The sequence below is a fragment of the Mchenga conophoros genome, linkage group LG2 (assembly GCF_057382185.1).
Source record: "Mchenga conophoros isolate Kocher_MC1m ecotype Shallow Benthic linkage group LG2, M_conophoros_male_GT1.1, whole genome shotgun sequence".
In the NCBI taxonomy this organism is placed as follows: domain Eukaryota; kingdom Metazoa; phylum Chordata; class Actinopteri; order Cichliformes; family Cichlidae; genus Mchenga; species Mchenga conophoros.
The window spans coordinates 27748166-27771300 of NC_140527.1; the positions used below are offsets into that span (position 1 = coordinate 27748166).

The following is a 23135-nucleotide window of genomic DNA, read 5'->3' on the forward strand; positions in this document are numbered from 1 at the left end:
TATTATCTATGAGTGGGGATGAATACAGTCTAAGGTCTCATGTATGAAGCAGCAATGTAGTGTAAGAGGTCATGCCTGCACACATGTGTTTATGTGAAAAATAATTAAGGAAAAGGGAGGTAGACAGTCACAATGTATGTGTGCTGTCTGTCTTTTTCTGTCTCTCCTTATCAAGAGGCCTGACCAAAGCCAGAGACTGCGGTCACTGCACGTGATCTGAGTGCAGCTGGATAACCAAGAAGGATCTAAGGAAAGCTGGGTTTGATTAGAAGTACCTCCCCAAACCAAATGGGCTCTGACCCAGGTGTGTGTATCCACGTGTAGTTTTCTCATGCACACATAGGCACGCCATGTCTGTGCACGTGTTTAGTACTCCCGCAGAGCCATAGTCACACTGACCTATTTACTTCGCCATGGAAATTGCCAGGACCCCAGGAGGGAGACCAGACTCACCAGAGGCAGAATAACACTAAGACCCCATACGGCGATATCAATAGTTTCACATGGAACAGTTTTACTGCCACTTTTGCACACTTAATAACTAGGGCATCTGGTGCATGCGTGTGTGCGTATTGATTTCTTGACATCCGGATTAATTTCTGAAGTGTGAAAAACTGCAACAGAGGTCTATAGATAGAAAGAAATCACCATTCCTAAAGTACTGTAAAGCATTTTTTGTGCTTTTATCTCTGTGTGTGCACCTCTCATTATTTAGGTTTAGTGTCAACACTTCATCTATAATGCATACGTGTATACAGTAGGGAGTGGGCAGCTAAAAGCCTTCACCTTTACATAACCCCCTGAGACTTCAAAGAGAGATTAAGAGGGAGAGATGGCGAAGGACTAACACTTGCTGCATGGCTGCAACGACCCCACTAAACTAAAGGCTGAGCGACGGGGTAGTTGGCACTGGCTTCTCATGTGTTGGGCCTCATTTTTTCCACTCAGGGTAAAGCATCAGAAAGACATCAGAGAAGTATTGATGAAGAAAAACACTTCTGTTACACGCTCTTCTATGTTGCAAAGGGCTGGTTAACTTGAATGCACTGATTACTTACACAGGCTCACACACAAATCTTGCACATGAACATACGCATTGACTCACTGAAGAATAGACCAAGAGAAGCACAGGCTTCGAAGCTCACTGTTATGCAAAGAGGACCGGCTGGAAGTGGGCCTGTACACATCACACGCTGTTTTGTCTCCTTGCAATGGTGGAGAATGCAAGGGAAGCCAAGTTAACTCCTTACTATTCATTAATTGCTGTCACACTGGCTGTGTTGCATGAATCCTGTCAGAATATGTGGAATTGTGCCGGATTGTTCAGACTCTTTATGGACTATAAAGCTTCTGCCTCTCAACAGTGGCATTTCCTTGTATTCTGGGAAATACACTGTACTCTGACAAGTAGTTACTGAATAGAAAGTGAAGTTCCTGAGAGAGGTTTATTCTGGCACGGTAAACTACAACATGCTCTACTGCGCAGGCACAACAATGGACAGATCTTTGGGGTCGTAACCTCCTAATTACCACAGCCCCAGAAGCGATGAAGAGTGCCTGTCAGCGTGGCCTCTGAGAGGGGCTATCTGAGCCGGACTCAGGATAACCAGGTGACATGGGCCAGGGTGCTCCGGCACCTCAGATGAAAGGTCGGTGTTATGAGTCCACATTCAAACACCTGGGCCATTTCAGCACACCACAGGGACATCTAGCCTCTTCGCTTTCACCTATAACCTCCGTCTGTGCTTTGGGGAAGAGATACACACATAATTCCCAGGTCTGATGGACCTTTGGTCCAACTCTCAGGCTCTGATCCCCCCCCCCAAAAAACCCCCCACAAGCTTTCCCAAAGCACGATCAAGCCTTTCTGCACAATTCCCACATCAGAGGTCTTGCCCACATTAATGATTTTTCTGAAATAGACACTTATCAAGTTTTCGGCAGGGCTCCTGACATAATACAAGGTGCCGTGTGCAATCTTATGCGGACTTTGTAGACAAAGCCACTGAGGTATTAAGTCCAATAAAAGAAAGATTAAAGTGATATGTGAAGTTAAGGCTTTGAGTTATTGATTTTGTTTAAGATATTAACACCTTATTGAATCCTTTCCAAAACTGTAAGCATTTCATAAATTTATCGCCATTGCAGGATCTGTAAAATCTGAAAGTGGATTAAAGATGATCTAATAAAAACTTCAAAAAACCCTAAATCCGCCCATGGGAAAACTGGGAGGATACAATAAAGGCATATCAGTGTGGGGGGCGTGCGCCTGCGCGTTCGCGTCGTGCAGTGTAGAAGTTTCCCTGCAAGTTTGGAAAGACAAGAGGAGTGCAGCGAGTGGAGTGGCACAAGTTACCGGGACAAAAACGACATAGGAAAAAATGTATATATGTTAAAAAAAAATAATTAAGACCTCGATGTTTCTAGCTGTGGCTCTTGTTGGAGTTTTTTTAAACAACTTCACTGGAAACTGTGGCCGGAAACTGCAGGTAAGTAAACCTGATTAGGACCAGAATCAGACGTGTTAAATAATTGGAACACTGTCGAGCAACATGAAGTGAATGTTTATCCGAAGTTAGATCTACGCAAAAATAACAGCGATAAACTACCAGGTTATAAAAAAAAAATGCACTAAATGTCAACAGTAGAAATCTTTTGAAACTTAAAAAATGTTTTTCTTTTTTAAGAGCGTTCTTATGAAAAAGTAACGGATGCTATTGCGTTGATGTAGAAAAACAAAGCTCACTTTCCATGTAACATTTCATCCTTCCACGAGTTCTTGGGCAACACGATTTGTCAGATAATATTTTCGCTTGTCAAGATGAATATCTCATTAAATGATGGAGACTGAGATTACCGGTTTGTGCAGCGCGCCCGCGCGGCATGCAGTGGAACAGACTGGAAATCAAGCGCGTCCGTGAAAAAAGTTTGCCAAACCTTATGATTCATTTGGAGAACGCGAGAAATGACGAGAGGATGTATGTGTGTGTGTGTGTGTTTCCCCCAAATCCAAAGCCGTGTAAAGATTAAAGCGTTTCCCTTGAACCCAGACTTTTGAAACTTCTGAGTCATTCTCAGTTGCATTACTAATCCTGCTTAAAAACCTGCTGGTGCAAGCGTGTTCAACCCACTTTCAGATGATGCCCTCCCCAAAGTGAAGAAGGAATACGTAAGAAGCTTGCAGAGCATTTATTTCTGGGCTTTGTGGTTAACTGTGCGTCTTACCTCACCGGTCTCCATATTTTCTAATTAGAAGAGGAAAAGGCGGTGTGGAGGTGTGTGCGCGCCCGCATTCAGTGAGGTGAAACTGAACAGGATGGGACAAGCTGTTCAAACAGGTCGCAGAGGGGGAAGAGCTCATCCTGCCCAGCTAATGCTTTCCCAAAAAAATGCCTTGAACTTTCATTGAAAGTTGAACTTGGGCTCAGATTTTTAGCTTGTACCAGTTGTAAGGCTGAAGTCATTGGAGCTCACTGGCCTAGTTGGAAGCTGACTGACTGGTTTTCAGTTGCAAAACTCTACACTGACTGTTTCTGCTTTCAATAATGTCTGAGATAAGATTTTTTTTGTTGTTGTTGTTGCCGCTTTGTTTCCTAGACTGGGGTTATTGCCTGACCTTTGGACAAGAGATCACTGGAAGAAAGGCAGACTGACCCTCCCTCAAACAGCCCGGCTGCCTCTATGCACATCAACCTGAGTGTGGCCATCAAGGAATCTCGTGCCTTTCATGGAACACAGCCTGCCCTTCCTGCCGCTGCGGAAGTGACGACCATGGAGCCGCGCGCGGCGCTGGTCGCTCCTCGACCGCCTCCTCTAGCACCTCCACCACCACCGCCGCCGCCTCCTCCCCCGCCTCCCCCCACGGCTTCCACCTCTTCCTCCTCCTCACCTTTAAGCCGGGCGGATAGCGCTCGTCGGAGCCGGCTGAGGAAGCTGAACTGGGAGCGCATCCCCAAAGAGAAGGTGGAGGGGAGAAAGAGCGTGTGGAGTGGGGCGGCCCCAGATGAAGATGAGTTCCCCATAGACCTCCATTCCCTGGATGAGCTGTTTGGTCAGAAGGACAGTAAGCCTCGGGACCGAACCAGCACCCTGAGACGGCGCTCTTCACTGCTGCACTGCAGATCCCCTCAGGATAGCTCAGAGGAGGTAAGATCATGTAGATGGTGAGACTGTTTTAAAAAATATTGGGCTCGTTTGTTTTTCTTGCTCTCACAATGTGTCCTTTGCTTTTTGTCCTCTTTCTTTTTTCTTTTTTTTTCTAAACAGATCTCCTTATTGGACTCCAAACGCAGTATGAACATTGGAATATTTCTACGTCAGTTCAAGATGTAAGCCTAAGAAATTCTTACTGTTGAAATGTTTCAGTTGGTTCACAGAAAGAACAAAGAGGTCATAGGAAAAAAAAAACTCATTAAAGAAGCACATATCATAAATAAAACAAAACGGGTCAGAAGGAAAGAAGATAAGGAGCATAGAAATCAGCTACAGAGCAAACATTCATAAAGGCCTTTTTAAGAAGAGGTTCAAGGGACTCTAATGATGTAGCCAGTCTAATCTCAATAGGCAGACCGTTTTACATAAGGGATTAATTTGGCCTTTTTCAAAGTAATAATTTTAAAAGCAAAGTAGAAGTTATCAGGCAGTCAGAGTGGTTTAACAAGTACAGCAGTAATCTGTTCATATCTCCTAATTGCCACTTATCAGTTTAAGCAGATGTGATGAGAGCTCTGCCTGATGCAGGAATCAACCTGTTTACAGCAGCTAAGGGCAAAAAGGATCTAAGTTTGGAGATTTTCTTGTGCATCATAAAAGAGATAAGGGCCTAAGAATAACTTCTGGCAGACTGCCTAATATTCTTGTCAATGAACCAACCAATTTTACATCACAGAGGCACCTAAGATTGTTGGCTGTCCCACCTTATATAAGTTGTGGGGGTACTGTAATTTATTTCCTGTTTCATATCACTTTATGTACTTGATATTCTTTGTGCTTTGGGCTGTCGGCTGGAGAAGTCCTTGCCCATTTTAGTTCAAAGCATATGGTGATTTTTCTTACGTGTGTTGACATCTCAGAGGTTAAACAGTAGCTGAGGAAGTAAATTGTATTGCATGGATAATGTTTTTAGTTGCAGTGCCAATAGCTAGGCCTTTTCTCTGCATTTCATCAAACCGCCACCAGTACTGGAGGCCGTTTGAAGTGGGATGCATACAGCAGTGCCCAAGGGAGCAGTATTTGACTTGAGTTAAACTGGAGAGAGTGGCCATATGTCAAAGGTGGACAGGTGTCCGTGTTAAAGTGCGAAGCTTCGTCAGGAGAGAGGATGTCTGGTGTCAGGGAGGAGGAGGTGGTGTACCCTGAACAACTGGCTTGGATCTTGAAGGAGGGTGGTAAACAAGCAGCTGGCTTTAGCCTGTCGGCACCTGCTGGTGCCCTTAAAGAGTGTCTAATCTTAAAGCTACCCCCCCCCCCCTGCAGAGAGAGACCCCACTGGTGGCTTGTCATATTCATCTAAAAGCCCGATTAGCATGTTTGCTTGGCTCAAACAAAGCTGCACTTCTTGCAGTGAACGAGAGGTTTCATAGTCATGTATATACATTTGCATACAGTTTAACATCTGAAATGGAATGAAACTAACAAACGATATCTACTTAGCAGAACTACGTGTACTTTAAACTTCAGGAGTACGACGTGCCAAGTTTAGGGATTGTCATGCCTCCAAGAGACTCAATTGAAAACCTTTTCTTTTCTAAACTAGATCTGTTGAGACATGTAGGGGAAGCCATTATGTGAAAAGAGCTTCTTCTGTACACAAACATCTGTCTAGTTGGAAGTTTATTTGCCCTCTGTCTGAAGACAGACAGAGCTACTGCTCAAATGTGGGTGGAGTGTAGACAAAATCAAGTCTTTGTATTATCAGTGTCTTAGTAGCCCCCCTTCAATATTATTTCCTCCTTTTATTTAGATTGTTTGGTTTTTCAATGGGTTTTGTTGGAGCAATTAACAAAAGCTCTTTCTGTTTAGAAATAGATGTCCCTTTTTTTTTTTTTTTCCCCCCCTCATGCACTGCTTTTACATGTTTTCGTAGATTGATCTTTATCCGTTGGTGTTAGACAATAAGATTCGGATGTGACAGCTGAGCCATGAATGAGATGAGTTTGTTTGAGGATAAAGGCTGCAAACTGTAGTTTTAGTGCCTGTGATGTGCTGTAGTGGGAATTGGGGAGAGGCTAATGGGAAAACTGCTGAAATGGAGGACAGATGTGTCACTTGCAGAAAGGAATACAGAGATCAAACACCCAGTCATCTCAGTGTCTGCTCTTTCACCCCGTTGTCCTTCAGCCGTCGTCTGTGCATGTCTGCATTTTATTTGCCCAGTGGATATGCTACTTTGCATCGCCAGTGTGGCGTCAACTGACCCTCCCTCCGTGACACTCGGACTGATAAGAACAGGATAAGCCTCTTTTATTGTGCGATCATTGCAAAACCGGAGCTGATTGTACTCATTTCTTTTGGGTAGCTGTACCTTGACTTGAAAAGAGTATTGCTTGGCAAATTACGTCATGCTGAATTGTGTCTGTTGTGTTTCCGCAGGCCGGCTAAGGAGATAGTTGAGGATATCAGGCAGGGCGCCGGAGGCCGTTACGGAGCGGAGAAGCTCACAGAGCTCTGTAAATTGCTGCCTGACAATGAGGAGGTAAAGTGCCTTTTCTGGCATACAAACGCAACAGTGACAAGCTTCTTCCTCTCCTCCCGCCCTCCTCTAACTCACCATCTGGCTCTGCTTAGAATGATCAAGAGTTAGCCATTACACCATGTTGCATGTGATGTGGTCTGTGTTTCTTAGAGAAGTACCACACTAGGAGATAGTGGAATTGACTGTTAATGGGATGTTGGCAGCTTTACCCAGCCTCTATTCTCCGTCAGGAGTCTCGCCTTAAGAAGTTCAGCGGGGACCGGAGCTGGCTTGGAGAGCCTGATCTTTTCATGCTGCTTTTGGTGGAAGTCCCCAGGTACGCTCTTTATCAACCCCCAGTTTTTGGGGTTTTGTTTTGTTTGTTTGTTTTTTTACCCAAAAAAGTATTCCAAAAGAACCTAACTCCTATTTTCAAATTGATTTTCACTGATGCTCGACTGCTTATTTAACCAGTGCAGTGCCTGATGTCCCTGTCATCAATCACCACTCTCCACTGATCAATCTGTTCCCCCGTTTTTCCCTCCTTCACCAGTTTTCGCCTTCGTCTGGATGCCATGATCCTGCAGCAAGAGTTTGACCCTGCTGTGACCTCTCTGTGTGTGGCAGCCAGATGTCTGAGGGAAGCAGCCCGAGGTAAAGTAACAGCAGGGAGTTGTGTACTCCGCCACTATAAAGATCTGGGAACCCTGTTGCCCTTTTTTAAATGCTTGTATTTGCAGAAATCCTAGGAGTCAGGATGCAAATGAGATGACTTATTCTGGATGCTAAATACTTTAAAGATTTAGGAGTAACCTGCTGCTAGCAACTTTTTAAAATAAAGGTGTAGTGCAATAGTCAATTTAAGTGTCAGAACAAAGTTGCTGACTTATTTCATGCCCTTCATGTCCGCTTCATTCACACTCCTTCAACCATGAGGCACAGTATTAAATCTGTCTTTTATGCTCCTAGAACTGCTGAGCTGCCCAGAATTACACTCCATCCTTCGTCTGGTCCTCAAAGCGGGGAACTATATGAATGCAGTGAGTGCTTCTTTATTTCCCTTTCGATTCTTTTAATCTGTTTACAGTTACCCAAACGCTAGTGGTCTGGGTTTGTGTTCAGAGGCGCCGTTCAGACTGCGCACCTGGGTTTTGAATCGTTGTTTGTTTAAAGCTGTCACGTGTTGTGCGTGTGTTTTGTTTTGACCTTGTGCGTGTCTTCTCAGGGTGGATATTCAGGAAATGCTGCTGGTTTTCGAATTTCATCGCTGCTGAAGCTGGCTGACACCAAAGCCAACAAGCCAGGCATGAATTTGCTGCATTTTGTTGCTATGGTAAGATCTGAAATGTAGATGCCGTGAAATATAGTACCTATTTTCAGTTGAAGAAATACAGTTGGTGTTGGTTCAAAAAAAAAAAAAAAAAAAGTAGTTCAAGGCCCTCAAACCAGATTGCTTTGCAGAGCGTCAGATTTTTCTCACCATTGGTAAATGATGTTTTGCTTCCTTTGAAACAATGGATGATTAATCATGTGTTTGTCTCCACAGGAAGCTGTGAAAAAAGACCAGAGTTTACTGTCATTTCCCAGCCAACTAGGTCATGTTGGCTCCGCCTCCAGGTCAGTCTTTTTTTTTCCCCCCAAATCTATATCCTACTGTTATTTAGTCTGCATGATCATTGTTAATGACAATAATACCTCAAACACTCTACTGAAACAACAACACACCCAGCTGTCAGCAAAAGATGCATGATTGACAGTGGGGTATGATGGCCACTACTTAAGCTGCTGGACATTTTGACCATTTTCTCATTTCGATTGGTGACTACAGCTGGGTGCTAAGAGATGACTATCTCTCTGAGACTCTCAATTCCTGCACCCTTGCTCCTGCATTCTTGCTAGAATATTTAAAGGGGACATGTTTTGCTCATTTGCAGATTTTAATTCCTGCTGGTTAGAGTAGTTTAACATGACTCTCAGCTTATAATATCCTTACTTATCTTATGCTAGGCTTTGATGGAGTTCACACGCCATCATGAAATGAGCCGTTTTAGCTCTCTTCCCCATCACTTTAAGCTAAGGCTCTTCTGGTTGGCTACCCCTGAAAAACTGAAAGTTTGAACAGTGGGTGGCTGGGCAGCTGGGGTGACCATATAGAGGGAAGAGGTGTAGAAAATAGAGGTATAGAAAATGTCTAAGTATTTCCAAGCAGTCTGCAGCCTGAACTCCAAGATAACAGGAATTACCAGATTCTGACCTCTGTATATGAAGTTTTGGGCATGTTTATTATGAGCATGCATCATTGTAAGGGGATATATGACGAGAAGGTGGAAAGCATAATAGGTCTTCTTTATGACAAATTCCTAGACACTTTCGATCATGTGCAATCATTTATTTCCAGTCTTTAATTATTCACCCTTTGTTGAGACATACAGTTTATCCACCTGTTTCCGTTCAGTTCACAAAATGATTGCATGTATGTATTTGTCCTCTCCTCCTTTTGCAGGTTTTGTGAAGAGTCTGTGCTTGATGACTTGGCCAAGTTAAAAAGCAGAGTTGCGGCCCTCAAGGCAAATATACAGACTGAGGCAGAGATTCAGAAGCAGACGCAGCCTTTCCTGGAGGTGTGCAAAAAATTAGATTTTTAAATGGACTGTCTCCAACTTGAGGCAGGTTATCTCAAGTTCAAGTTTTGGGGCTTTAATTGAAGGGGTAATGAATATGTTCATGTAAAATGTATCTACAGGTGGCTGAAGAGCGTCTGAAGGAGGCAGAGGACGAGGTGGAGGGTATGAAGATGTCGAGTCAGGCTCTGGTGGAGTTTTTCTGTGAAGATGACAGCACTTTTAAATTGGAGGAGGCTTGCAGGGTCTTTCATTTGTTTTGCCACCGCTTCCAAAGAGCAGTCCAGGTTAGAAGCTGTCGATAGGAAAATTGTATCATAGAACCTTTAACTGTATGCTAAAGATGAGTGAGCAACTATCCTTTCTCTCTCATTTTTCCATAGGAAAATGCAGAACGTGAATTGAAAGAACAGAAACGTCTGGAACGCCAACGTGAGATGGCAGAAAAGCGTCGCTCTCTGGCAGTTTGCACTGGGTTAGACCTGAGCCTCGCCAGAGAGCCTCCCAGTCAGGAGAGCCAGGATGAGCTGGAAAAACTCCTAGAGAGGAATCTAAGCTACACTTGGAGCCGTCGTAGTCTTAGAAGCTCTGATTCCCGCAGATACCTCCAACACTCTCACAACGATAGCCATCTCCACAACTCACCCTTCCCTGAGCTGGGCAGCAGCCCGACATCAACCAGTTATCACTCAAACAGCTCCTCTGACCACGAGACCTCTGCTGTTCTCTGCAGCTCTCCAGAGACTGATGGCATGTGTTCCCCCATTGACCAAGGACCCGTCCTGAGCCGAGGGAGCACGGCTCGGCACAGCCAAGAAACAAAATTAAACACTGAAGCAGCAACATTTAGTCATTCTCAGCATGAAAGTGGCTTTGTTGTGAAACAACATGGACCTGAGAGTATTTCTTATCTGAGGCAAAACCAATCCAAGTTAACGGGAACTGAAAAAGAAGTGGATTTTTCACATGAAAACATGGCTTTAGTTAACTGTTCCTATACAGACTCTGCTTCTATTCATAGCAAACCAACCCAGTGTGTTAAAAGCAGAACTTCCACTTACAGGCAGAATTTTGGCCTGCCAGTAATGCCCAGTAATCATCCTATTCACTCAAAATCCAACAGCTCTTGTGTCAATGAGGAATTACAACCATCTGTTCATACAAGTGGAATACAGTCTTGTAGTGACAACAGTACTGGGCTCATTAGGTACTCCAGATCTGAGACCAAACTGCAGTCATCTGTCAGCGCTCCAGTGGAGGAGCAGTCGCAGCCACAGACGAGAGACACACCCTCTATTGAACCAAGTGCTGCGACGTGTTTGCCTGATGGAGTTTTAACAAACCGGACAGACACAGATGTGGTGTCCACACCTGCGGAGGAGACTTGGATGCCCTCCAGTCTGCCGGAGTTCAGCCAGTCACAGCCAGAGGAGGATCCTGAGTTGCCAAGTACCGAGAGGGAGACGGGGAGGTCATATTCTCGTGTCGGTGAAACGCTGGAGTGCCACACTCTGGTGAAAGGCCTTAGATCCTATGACGCCTTGTCACCCCCAGGCTCCCCACTCCCACGACCAACACCGAGCCTTTGCTCCAAGTGGAGGAAAGAAAGGGAGGTTGACCTTCGAGAGGGGTCGACCCCAGCGTCTCTGACATCAAAGGAAGAGGCTCGAACCATGAAGGTCCCTGTACGCAGTGGGATAGGAGCCAAGAGGGGACTTGTGTCACGTACAGGCCCTTCCAGTAGCACGGGCATTCCCAGGGTACGCTCTAAAACAGATTCTTCATGTGGAAACCCACCCCCTACAAACTCATCAACTCCTACCCGCCTTGCTACTCCTCGTAGTCTGTCTATGCGTTCATCTCCTATTTCTCGAGCGGCTGAGGTGAAGCGAAGTAACAGCACACGGGAGAGAACTGTAAGTGAGGCGCAGGCTCCGGGGAAGCCCACCCTGGCCCGCAGGACTTCAAACAGATCTGTGCCAGAGAAAGGCTCTGGCAGCACCCAGCCACCTTTCATCAGAGGCACTCCTCTCCGCGTTTCCAAACGCCTCGCCCCAAACTCAGAGTCTCAGGTTCCCTGTCAGCCTAGCACTGCCCACAGCCCATCCTCGGCCACAGCCAAGACCATATGTACGGCTGTCATATCGGCAGCTCGAAATAAAACTGCCAAGACGACAAGCACAAGCCCCACTCCTGCTAGTTCTAAAATCCCAACAGCTTCAAGGATACCTGGGCCCAAAATGCCCCGAGGGTCTGCCACCTCCACCGCTCCTGCTGCTCAGCCCCTGTGGAGGTGATGGACATGAATAAGTGCCTCCTCAAACTTCTCCTGCCTTTACAGTTTTGTGATTGTTTGTTTGAGCTCATTAAAAATAGATTTGTGTGACATGCATGTGTAGTCTGAGTGCTCGGTTTCTACATGTGCAATAGGACCGTGAGGTGGGAGCATCGGGGATACTTCATCTCTTGTTTCACAGGATAGGGGATTTTCTACAGTCTACCTCGATTTACACCCATTTGTGTCCTTTGCAGGCAATAGGACAAGAAAACTCTGTCTCCAGTTGTAGAACAGGTTGATACTTAAGTCACAGTAATAAAATGCAACACTACTCTGTGCCTTGTATGTACAAGTGTGCTGCCAGAAGTGTAATCTGGCAAACCATTTCAGTCTCTTGTATGGAACAAAACACTTTTTTTTTTCTTTTTCTTTTTTAGGAATGCGTCCAAATGTGAATACTGTGACCTCTCTGTTAAGTGATCATGGTGTTCTCAAACATGGCTGTCTTACAGTCCTAACCGAACTCGGTACAATATTGAACTATTCATCCTGTTGTGGTGAGGCCTCATCATTATGATGCACTTTATAAACTGAAGAAGAGGCTGTTGGGGGATTGTTATTATTATTTTGCTTATTTTATATCAAAAGAGTAAGTTTATTGAATAGCAGTGGTTGTTATTCGCTGTATTATATGGTTTTGTAAACAACAGAAGAGAAATAAAGATAGCGATGTGAAACTGTTATTGTCTGAGAAATGTGCTTGTCAGTATATATTCTTTATTTTAAATTATAAATATATTGTGTCTGTTCAGTATGTATTTGCTTTCAGCTGCAGCTCTTGCTGTCTTCTTGTCACCCCTCCATTTTTCTCTCCCTCTTGCTACATCTCTTGACACAGTCACCCCCATTCCTGTCAGTGGTTGTAGTCATGGAAATGCTGCAGACGTCCCGGGGAATCTCCTGGCAGAATAGTGGGGTGCAGGGGGTGGGGTGGAGGGTGACTGTGGGTGTAGGGGTCCCAGTGGGAATTCTCCCTTTATAGGCTTCGGTGACGCCAGAACCTCTTGGGAAAGGCAATAAACTGGTGCCTCTTTGTGTTCTCGAGTGTCCGGTTGTTGGTCACCGCTGGCCTTTTAACCTGCCACAGTGTATAAGTGGTGACATCAACAGCAGATCTCCAGGGGTGTAAGACGGAGCAGTCTAAAGTGATCCCTCTTTTTAGCTTCTTTCTGCAGTGATCTGAATGCACTGGATTAGTGGGAATAATGACTTGTCTGAAGGTGAATATGTGATATATGAGCTTAAAGACTGCTGCTCATCAAAGAGGATGAGGTCCAAAAGATACACGACAGGGTCTTTTATGGTCTGTTTGTATGCAGAGAAATTTAAGTCTGCAGACCTCTCTTTAAATGGGCAAATGCAGGAACAGCCTTCCTCATTTGCAGTTAGACTGATTGAAAGTGCAATATGGGCATATTTTCGGGTCTATTTTTAGAATGAGAGGCCTATATTGGAAAAGTTTGGTCAAGAGTGATAATGTGAAAGTGAATCATTGTTTGCCTCTATGTTCTGTCCCAGACTTGCTACTTCTCCTGGGTGTAGTTACACAAACCTGCTCTTTAATCATTTGCCAACCAACTTTCTTTATAAAAACACTTTAGAAAACATCAATCACTGGCCAAAGTGCTGAACATAGAAATAAAAATACATCAGGATAAAATAAAAAAAATCTGACATATGGAATCAAAAGAAACCAAAAATAACAAGGTGACACAAGACAGTGAAATATTTGACTTGATATTCTGTAGCCACGGAGACAGGATTAGCATAAATTAGAAGTTTAGATTTCTATGGTGTCATCACAGCATTATTTAAAGAGGGTATATCATAGTTCCAACTAGACAACTTGCAAAAGCCAAAATGTCAACAGTGAGTTTACTGCAAAGAGAAAATATCTGAAGAAATGTCAAAATGTCTTTTAAATCTTGGCCAACTGTTACTGCTCCACGTGCTGTGAGTGGTGGTAATAATCTAGGTGGGATAAGTCTACCTGCTTGATTTTTTTGGTTTACATTAACATCAACATCACATTAACAAACTGATATTTTTTTCAAACCACAGAAGGCCACACTGAGCCCTGGTTCTTTAGAACAGAAGACAGGAAGCCAGATGGACAATTCATAAGCAGCACGAGGAAAGACTGCGCTGAGGACAAGTGTAAGTAAGACATTCAGAGATATTTACTTTTGTTTTATTGTTATTGATCAGCTCTGAGCCCCTGTGTAGAGTTCAGAGGTCTAATTGCTTTTCGTTTTTGCAGCTGCTTTCACAAAGAAGAGTGGCAAACATAAATCTAGCCACAATGAAACTGAGGAGCCACTCAATGAAAAGAGCAAAACATCTAGCTCAAGGGAGGAGTCCAGCCGCTCCATTTACAAGACTGATGTCCCCTTACCCAGCACATACAACAGTCATAGGCTAGGTAAGAATATGTTGAAATCCTATATGCAATGACAGAGCCCCTTTCCAGCTAGTAAAAGGGCTGTTTTCCTCAGAAAATCTCCAAGCTTAGCTGGTATTCATCTGATAATTAGTAAGGACATTCTAACAAAGCCTGTATAAATGTGTAGATAAGCTAAGCCAATGTTGGCTGTTTTCCATGCAATAATCAAGACCCCCATGTCTGTTTTGTGTCTCTGTAGAGGACTTTGGATCAAAATATGAAGAGCTGGATCTGCTGGGTGGAGGAGGTTACGGGACTGTCTACTTTGGAAAACACAAAGAAGACAATGTCCGAGTATGACTTGTTATATGTGTAGCTCACAGTTCTTCTAGTAAATCCTGTGCACTGTGTGCTTTTTCTAAACCACATTTTCTCTGTAATGCAGGTTGTTATAAAACATGTTTTTCAGAATCGTGTCGACCGCCTACCAATGGTAAGTGATGTTTGTCCTTTCTCTTGACACTTTTGCTTTTTGTTTTGGAAAGTTTGTGTTGAGAAACACGAATATTTCACAGCATGTCAAGAAAATGTCCTGCCTGAACACATGGCGCATATTATTCATTGTTTGTACACTGACCTAAATTTTCTCTGGTTCTAAAGCTTCTTAATGGTAAAATGACCAAAGTTCCCGTGGAAGTGGCATTGCTGATGAAAGTTGGGGCAGGACCACAGAATACAAGCAGCAATGTTACCCCAGTACTACTGGAGTGGTTAGACTCAGTAAACGAACTTATTATGGTCTTTGAAAGACAGAAAAAAACCATCGATTTGGATGTGTATCTGCAATGCAGAAACAGGTTTCTGCATGAGAGTGAGGTTAAGGTAAGTGAGTGGTAGGAAGGAAATACAGAATCTCACAAAAGTGAATACACCCCTCACATTTTGGTAAGTATTTTGTTCTATCTTTTCATGGGACAACATTGCAGATATGACACTTTCATAAAATATAAACAGTGTACAGCTTGTAAAACAGTGTAAATTTGGTGTCCCCTCTAAATAACTCAATGTACGGCCATTAATGTCTAAACCACTTGCAACAAAAGTGAGAACACCCCTTCAGATACTGGGCCACAGGGCAGTACTCCAACATGATAACAACCCCAAAACACTCCCAAAAAGACCAGTGCCTTGCTAAATAAACTGAGGGTAAAGGTACTTGACTGGCCAACCATGTTTCCAGACTTAAATCCTATTGAGCATCTGTAGGGCAAATGGAAGGTGGAGGAGCGCAAGGTCTCTTACATCCACCGGCTCCCTGATGTCATCATCAGAGTGGACGAGAAGCCTAGTGGCACCCTGTGAAGCTCTAGAGAACTCCATGTCCAACAGAGTTATGGCAGTGTTGGAAAATAATGGTTGCCACGCAAAATATTAACACTTCGGGCACAATTTGGACATTTTCATCTAGGGGGTACTCACTTTTGTTGCCAGCGGTTCAGACGTTAATGGCTGTATGTTGAGTTATGTTGAGGTGACAGCAAATTTATACTGTTATACAAGCTCTACACTGACTACTTTACATTGTATCAAAGTGCCAAATCTTCAATGTTGTCCCATGAAAAGATAGAATAAAAAAAAAAAAAAAAATTTACAAAAATGTGAGGGGTCTACTAACTTTTGTGAGATAATATATATAGCAATCTTTCATGGATAATGCAAAGCTTGTGGCTTGAACATACCTTTCTTTTCTTTGTCAGAATATAATGAGAAAGCTGGTAGATGCAGCTATTGAGATGCATTCCAGGGGTGTATTTCATTGGGACATTAAGGCAAACAACATTGTGATTGAAGTATCAGCTGATCTTTCAATGTATCGACAAGTGAAATACATTGATTTTGGCTGTGGAGCCACTTTTACTCCAGAAGCAGTCACTCGAAGAAGTGGTAGGTTATCAGTCCCAGTGTTCAAATGTTCTGGACTGTCCATGCATCTTGTGTCCATGTGAATTCCTCACCATTATTAATATTTCTCTGGATTTCAGAGATAACTCTGGACTTGTATGAATCCAACGCGAATACAGCAGACTGCATCACAGTTTTGCAGCTAGGCACTGTGATGGATAAGCTGTTGCACTACATCCTCCCAGACACCTCCACCAAATCGAAATCTAGGACACGTAGCGACATTTCAGACGGTAAGCTGGATGTTGATTCCCCAACCTGTTGCAATTTGTGTTTGAAGTGTTTTCTGTGTTATCTTTGCCTTTGTCTGTATCGATCATCCACATGTAAATTTACAGGAACACAAAAATGTGACACCTCTATTTTATTTCTGTAAAGACTGCAAGGATTTTCTGTCAGGTTCTCTGAACCAGATCCATAAAGACCGCCTAACCCTGGAGGAACTTAAAAATCATCCTTGGCCCAACTGACGTCTCTACTCTGACAAATACAGGGTCATGGAGCAGAAGCTCCAACAGAGAAGTATTTATTAAAATTAAATAGCCATGTTGTAATTCTGTGCATTTCATTACCAGAATAAACTGATTCACAAGCAAATTATTTGATTCCTTGGATTAGCCTTTAACCCTTGGGGTACATTTTCCTATACCATCATATGTTTCTGAGGTTTACAGTTCTTTGTGGATCAAACCAGCTAAATTCTACAGTTTATAAGCACATATATGTATTTTGTATTTTCTTTTGTGTTAATACAATTTATTAACAAATAAAAGCATCGATGCAATACAAGATAAAATTCAAAATGTATAAAACAATAACATAAAAAATAAACATCTCAAACTGTGTTGAAAGTCAAAAAGAAGAGGCTGGTCTTGAGAGCGGAATAAAAAAATGGGCAGTGAAGAAGCCCGGTAACGAATTCCATAATTCCCCACGATGAGAGGAAAGCATTGGTAACCGTTCCTCTCCAGGAGGACTAAGAAAATGTTTGACTAAAGCGTGAACAACATAATCACAATAATTTGATTCCTTCCTATCACTGAGCCACATTACATATACAATCATATTGCTGTGCATCTTTGCGATTTACTGTTCTTTGTGTATTATGCCAGCTACATTCTACAATTTATAGCCACAATGGCAATGCATCCCTGTGTATAGCAATTTAACCCCTTCTACTCTCTGTCCCACATTGGCTTAACTTCTGTATGCTTACATAGATGTCACAAACATCCTGAGGCTGATCCTGCATTAAGTTAAATATGTGAACACTGCTGCTTCCCCTGTGGGATAGGCTCCAGCCCCCCTTCCACAAGCCTGAATTTGATAAGGAGAAGAAAACAGATGGATGGAATATTAAATAGACACATTTTAAGAAAGAGGTTCTCTAATGTGAATATTAACTAGAATAAACAGACCACATTAAGCACTTATGTTTCCATTTAGGTTTTTAATTATTATTATTATTATTATTATTATTATTATTATTATTGCATTAATGAGATATACTACAGCATATTTTAAAGGAGGGATAGTTTAGCACTTGAAAAGTTGACTTAGCATTTAGTTACTATGTCAAATATTGGTAATGTAGTCAAATAAAACTGTTAGAAAAGTGTCCTAAAAATACACAATTTAAGTAAAAAGTGACTTGGTTAATGTGAGTGTACAACTCACCTCGTCTTGTTCTTACTTTTCTCTTTGGCTCCGCATATTTTTCGGCTACATGAGTGCAACGTCATGACAATAGCTTTACACCGCCATCTAGTGTTATGCAAACGACTGACTCAAAATAGAACTACAATTACCAGCTTGCATTACTTCCCTACGTCGGTTTTTACGTGACAGACAGCTCCCCGGATGCGGCTGTGATTGACTATACCAGGCAAAAAGAGATCGAAAGCCAAGTGGCGGTAAGTCATGAAAACCGTTATATTTCTTTCGTACAGCCCGAAACTACTTCTGAAGTATATACAAAAATTGAGCAGGAATTTTGAGAAGCTGGTGGGGCAATAACTGGTCCTAAACATATCTTTTTGAGAAAGTGACTTGTAAATCAAGTTTCAGCTTGTTTGCTAACTAGCTAGCTCGCTAGCCACCAAATTCGCTAGTTCCTTAGCTCGATGCTAGTAAGAGAGTAGCTATATGCTAGGGGAACGCCTAGTATTAAAAGTGAACAGCAGTAAAGTGTAAACAACCGGTAAAAAAAATGCCTCTTGTTTTCCATTCACACCCCGGCCTCTCCTGGACAACAACTTTTATAAAGTTTGTTAATTAGGGAGCATCTGGAATTGGACCGTACCTATGTAACGGTGATGAACGCTACGTCGATTAGTTAACGACGGGGACAGTTAGCTCAATTGCTAACTGGGTGAAAAGCTGTACTGCTAATAAAACGGATATCTTGTGTTATGATCCCTTCACCGGTTAACGATCATGCAGGGAATGAAATTGCATGTTTATCACTACACAGTATGTGTATATGTTGCTGTTAGCAGTTATTCAGGTGTTTTTCCCCCCCTGTTGCCAGGTGCTGCAGCCCCAGTGGTCGTAGGCAGGATGCAGACCATAAAGTGTGTGGTGGTGGGTGACGGGGCAGTGGGTAAAACCTGCCTGCTCATCTCTTATACAACCAATGCCTTTCCTGAAGAGTACATTCCCACAGTGTTTGACAACTACAGCGCTCAGATGAGTGTGGATGGCCGCACTGTCAGCCTCAATCTGTGGGACACGGCAGGCCAAGAGGAGTATGACCGCTTGCGCACTCTGTCCTATCCCCAAACCAATGTGTTCATTATATGCTTTTCCATTGGCAGCCCCTCCTCACACGCCAATGTCAGGCACAAGTGGCACCCTGAGGTGTCTCACCACTGCCCAAATGTGCCCATCCTGCTGGTAGGCACCAAGAAGGACCTAAGAAGTGACGCAGAAACGGTGAAGAAGTTAAAGGAGCAGGGTCTGGTCCCTACAACCCAGCAGCAGGGCAATGCCCTGGCCAAGCAGATTGGGGCTGTTAAATACATGGAGTGTTCTGCACTGCTGCAGGATGGGGTCAAGGAGGTGTTTTCTGAAGCTGTGAGGGCAGTGTTGTATCCAGTCACGAAAAAGAAAAAAGAAAAGTGTGTGCTTTTGTAATGAATGGTTCCCAGATTTGGACTGTGGAGAGGGGATGGTGGAGATCCACGGATGCAAAGGGAAGGCTGAGGAACAAAGGTCACCAATCGGCTGTCTCCGTATCACCTCTGGCAGTTTTTGGCTCCTCTGTTACTCCTTTCTTCCTTCTTCATCGCCAGGAGGATCTCGCCGTGTTGCCATCATCACCAAAGTGACCATGCCTTAATGAGAGCGACTGACCGTTTCTCCTCTATTTTTCTTGCATTTTAACTTTTGATATTTACACGTTTCATTTTACATCTGTTCTACATTTTTAGCTTCTCTGCTTTGCCTTATAAAATGCTGATAATGGTTGTCACAAGCCATAATAACATCTAAACCAACAAACCAACCAAGCTACCCTGTTTGACTGGAGAGAAGAGATCTGCCTTTGTTCAGGTGGAGAACTAATGACTACCTCAAATTCTCACCTAGGTTGCATCTCATGAGTCTCAAGCAAGGTTACCATCAAGATGCTTTGACTTTGACTATTTAGACGTAATGAACAGCCGAGTAGAAGGTGAACAAGTTTTAATTTCAAGCAGTTTGAGCCCAGACATGGTTTGATGACTCCTGGGGAAATGCCAGTAGCCCTTAAACCAAATGCACAGATTAAAGGTTAAATTCCCTTATTACAATTCCCTTGTGCTCAGTCTGGTGCGTTAGAGCTGTTGGCAGGCTGCCCCTTCAGCCTCTCGCACTACTCTTTCACTTCTCCACACGGAAGAACCAGTAGGTCTTTGAAGATAAGCCAGACCCATTAAAAGCAGCACACCATTTGTCCTCTTCAGTAATGGAGGAGCAGGTGTAATAAAGACTCAGCCACATTAACTGATGCTGGTACAGGAGTTTTGGAGCTTACGCAGTCAGGAAGTCAGGTTGTCGTGAAGCTTCTCTGTCTACTTATTAACTGTTGAAGCTCACACCGAGTGCCATTTAAAAACATGCCTAAGAATTTCTCTCTGATAGGGTGGTGGTCAAGGAGGCTGTATTTTGTCTAATTATAGTGAATTTACTCTGTAAATGATTTTTTTTTTCCATAAATGTTTTTTTTAACCTACAAGTACGGCCAAAGGTAAATGTTTTTGTAATAGTCTGTTTATTTGATCAGTAAGAGGTATGTGTGTTGTAGTTAATATTTCAATTTGATAAACCAGAACTCCATATTTCTTTTCAGTTTCATTATTGTCTTCCACTGAAATTCATCAATTATGACACCGCTTAACTGAATCAGTAAAGCAATATGTTTTAACTGGCTTACATTGGCTATATACTTGTAATTCGCTATTGTCTTGGTTTCATCATAGAAGAACCGTGATGGCTCCCTTTTTAATCATGTAATAGAAGTTTTTGTACAATATGAAAGGAGCCTTTATTTTTTTGGTTAGGTGCCTTATCTAAATCAAAGACAATAGCAGTCTTCTTCGTCAAACCCAAAGCTTCTCATCGTAGCTCTGAAAGTGCCACAAGATGTTTAAGCACAGGTCCCACCCAACTCAAGAGTTTTATTTTTGTGAATTTTCAGAAGCCCTCTGCCTTACTTCCTGCCAGTAAATACACTCATCTTGCAGACTTTTTTTTTTTAAAGACACAGGTGCTAAACTGACATCTTGTGCAGCAAGTCTTTGCATTTGTGAAACGAAGCTCTTGAGTTCCACACTTCTTAACAGATTGCGGTTCCCTGCATTGCATGGTGGAATAAGGCACAAGCGGAACTTGCACATATGGTTAGCAAAAAGGTGTGTAGGTGGAACGTGCTTTGTCACATCTGAAGATTTTTATACGTTTTTGTAAAATAGTTTTTGTAATGACTAGCTGCTCTTTTTATTTTTTGCTTACAGCTGGCAGCAAATATAGAAACCCTTTTTTACTATAGTTATTTTCATGTACACCTTTGAGCGGGTATATAATAAGTCAGCCTAGATTGTGGCCGGTGTAAAGTCTAGAATAACTGAAGTGCAAACCGAGCAAGAGGTTTTTGTGATAACAGTGATGCGGTTTGACATCTGCCAGAAGATGTGTGAACATTTCCCAGATAGGTTTGTGGAGAGTTGAATGTAAGTGCACGTTATGTTAAAAACTGTCATCTGTGGTGAGTTCGTTTTTTTTTTCTTTCCATGTCCCAAATTCACTTAGATGATGCTGTTAAAGTGGAACATACACCTGTGGGCTCTGTGTCTGTGTCCTGGAGCTGTATGCTACCGTGTGCGTGGTACTACGCTTTTACACTGGGAACTTGATTTGTAGAAATCTGTAATTGTTTTATAAATAACAAAAGCATATTTGTATAAATGAACTAACAGTGAAATGATTTTTAAATTATGCCAAATAAAACGGTGGTTTAAACCATTTAATTTTTTTTTTCTTAAACCCATGACTGTCTTCCTCTGATTTGGTTCCTTGCTGTTTTGCTGTAGCATTGCATGCAATCAGTGCAGATCTTTGCAGCTAGAGGGATGTAATGCAAGAAGAAAGTCGTGCTGAAGTGCAGAACAAACTAGAGTAACACATTTACACACGCTTACAGCTCAGGAAACCACATTATGTTCCTGTAGCACACATACTGTAATGCTATCTTTCATGTTAATGTTACAGTTACAGAGTCCAAACACTAGATGGACACAGCCCTCCAGCTCAGTTGCTTATTATCCAGAATGAGCACTAGTCTTCAAAGATAGTTTTTTCTTTCTTTTCTCCCCCCCCCCTCCTCTTCTGTACATTTGAAGTTAATGGTCTATACCATCTGGTTTCCAGGCCATCATTCAACTTAGCCGACACACACAAGTTCAATCAGTTTCTGGGGTTTAAGAATTCAGTGCGCTCCTTACTCTGAAAAATTCCTTTGACCTTTATGGTTGGTGGATGTGACAAATGACGGATGTGTTAAACGCTACCAAAGGCTTGTTACAGCATCACTGCAGCAGCATTTAGAGCCCGTTTCCTCTGTGGTCTGTCTACAAGTGCTTTACAAGGCAGACTGTGCTGAATGTATGTTTACAGCTTGTGTAAGTTGTGCTCTGTTAATATGAACCTTAAAGGCAAAAATAATGCCTGGAGGCCATGAATGAGCAAATATGATGATGAAGGATGGGCATGTTTCTTTCTGCAACATGCAGGCAGATTAAAAAAACATGGGTGGGTCATGGTGATCCACTGTAAACCGAGTGGACTGCAAAAGGACTGATTTGAGCCTCCTCACAGCTCTCTATATATAAACGAGGTAGCTGACTTCACTGCTGATAAATTCACTGGAATTTAAAGTTATTCAAAGCTGGATTAAAAACATCTGAGTTGTGTTGTCAAAAAAATCAAGACCTTGAAATCAAAGCTTCAGACTTATTAACAGTTAGCTGCAGTGGGCACGACTTTTCAGGGTGAAGCCCCAAATTTGTGTGCTGGATTAACCATTGAGTGAGAAAGTGAATAAAAGAACGCAAACATGAGCACTACCAAAATTTTAAAATGTTGAATTTATGATCTATGTGTTTGGAGACTCTAGCTGCAGTGCAATTGGCTGAAAAGTTATAGTGTACAATGTTATGGAAGTTCAGAAACAGCTGACGCGTATTTTGCTGCCCTAGTGCATTCTGGGAGTCGTTTCTTACCACCAGCTTCATTCACACTATGCACCAATCAGTTGAAAATAACGCTTTATTGTTTAATAGTCCAAAATTAATATGAATATTTCCAATCTGTTTTTATTAAATGGAGATTCAGTTTACAGTCTGTTGTAAATAAGGTGAGTGTAGTTTTCTTTTTTGCGTGCTGCGCAGTCAGAAAACCGTTTGAACGCAGGAGCAGAAGGTGAGATTTTTCTGTTCCATCTCTGCCTGCTTGATAGAAATGTGCAGCTGAGGGTGAGCCAACCAGCTGATATCCACTCTGTGAATCATCAGTGTGTAGCGAGTGGGAGTGATGGCCCCCGTCGGGACCTTGATCTCAGCTCCGTCTATCGGCCCTCAATCTCCCCTGTTCCTTTCCTCCCTCACACTGTCCGTTTGATGA

The 23135-nt window shown here is 42.8% G+C and overlaps 3 protein-coding genes across 6 annotated transcripts; all 3 read left to right on the forward strand.

Annotated features, from left to right (window-relative positions):
* The first annotated feature begins 2281 nt into the window (after positions 1-2281).
* On the forward strand, positions 2282-12301 carry fhdc2 (FH2 domain containing 2). 2 transcript variants are annotated; one of them, XM_085291611.1, is made up of 12 exons: positions 2282-2489; positions 3598-4146; positions 4267-4328; positions 6592-6694; positions 6925-7010; positions 7227-7327; positions 7643-7713; positions 7899-8006; positions 8220-8290; positions 9177-9294; positions 9417-9581; positions 9678-12301. In XM_085291611.1, exons 2-12 carry the CDS (start codon positions 3682-3684, stop codon positions 11589-11591), a joined length of 3264 nt encoding a protein of 1087 aa, XP_085147737.1. In that variant the 5' UTR covers positions 2282-2489; positions 3598-3681; the 3' UTR covers positions 11592-12301. The 2 variants fall into 2 exon arrangements, with proteins under 2 accessions (XP_085147737.1, XP_085147744.1); XM_085291618.1 differs by lacking the exons at positions 2282-2489; positions 3598-4146; positions 4267-4328 and having other exon boundaries at positions 6594-6694; positions 6845-7010.
* Positions 12302-13200: 899 nt separating this feature from the next.
* On the forward strand, positions 13201-16516 carry LOC146582118 (serine/threonine-protein kinase pim-2-like). Of its 3 annotated transcripts, none has more exons than XM_085248043.1 (9): positions 13201-13607; positions 13694-13789; positions 13893-14054; positions 14275-14369; positions 14461-14508; positions 14676-14897; positions 15773-15959; positions 16058-16210; positions 16356-16516. In XM_085248043.1, the coding sequence occupies exons 1-9, from the start codon at positions 13544-13546 to the stop codon at positions 16445-16447; spliced, it is 1119 nt and encodes a 372-aa protein (XP_085104169.1). In that variant the 5' UTR covers positions 13201-13543; the 3' UTR covers positions 16448-16516. The 3 variants fall into 3 exon arrangements, with proteins under 3 accessions (XP_085104169.1, XP_085104179.1, XP_085104161.1); XM_085248053.1 differs by having other exon boundaries at positions 16364-16516; XM_085248035.1 differs by having other exon boundaries at positions 16058-16400.
* A 1241-nt stretch (positions 16517-17757) lies between these two features.
* On the forward strand, positions 17758-21500 carry rhogd (ras homolog gene family, member Gd). The gene is made up of 2 exons (XM_085291631.1): positions 17758-17890; positions 18508-21500. Exon 2 carries the CDS (start codon positions 18537-18539, stop codon positions 19110-19112), a length of 576 nt encoding a protein of 191 aa, XP_085147757.1. The 5' UTR covers positions 17758-17890; positions 18508-18536; the 3' UTR covers positions 19113-21500.
* The last annotated feature ends 1635 nt before the right edge of the window (positions 21501-23135 follow it).

Excerpts from the sequence above, each read along its gene's own strand:
- fhdc2 (XM_085291611.1), top strand. The coding sequence starts at position 3,682 with ATGCACATCAACCTGAGTGTGGCCATCAAGGAATCTCGTGCCTTTCAT. Across the intron at positions 7,011-7,226 it reads CTTTTGGTGGAAGTCCCCAG|TTTTCGCCTTCGTCTGGATG; the intron begins GTACGCTCTTTA and ends CTCCTTCACCAG. Across the intron at positions 7,328-7,642 it reads TCTGAGGGAAGCAGCCCGAG|AACTGCTGAGCTGCCCAGAA; the intron begins GTAAAGTAACAG and ends TTATGCTCCTAG.
- LOC146582118 (XM_085248035.1), top strand. The coding sequence starts at position 13,544 with ATGTCTTTTAAATCTTGGCCAACTGTTACTGCTCCACGTGCTGTGAGT. Across the intron at positions 13,790-13,892 it reads AGACTGCGCTGAGGACAAGT|CTGCTTTCACAAAGAAGAGT; the intron begins GTAAGTAAGACA and ends TCGTTTTTGCAG. Across the intron at positions 14,370-14,460 it reads ACAAAGAAGACAATGTCCGA|GTTGTTATAAAACATGTTTT; the intron begins GTATGACTTGTT and ends TCTGTAATGCAG.
- rhogd (XM_085291631.1), top strand. The coding sequence starts at position 18,537 with ATGCAGACCATAAAGTGTGTGGTGGTGGGTGACGGGGCAGTGGGTAAA.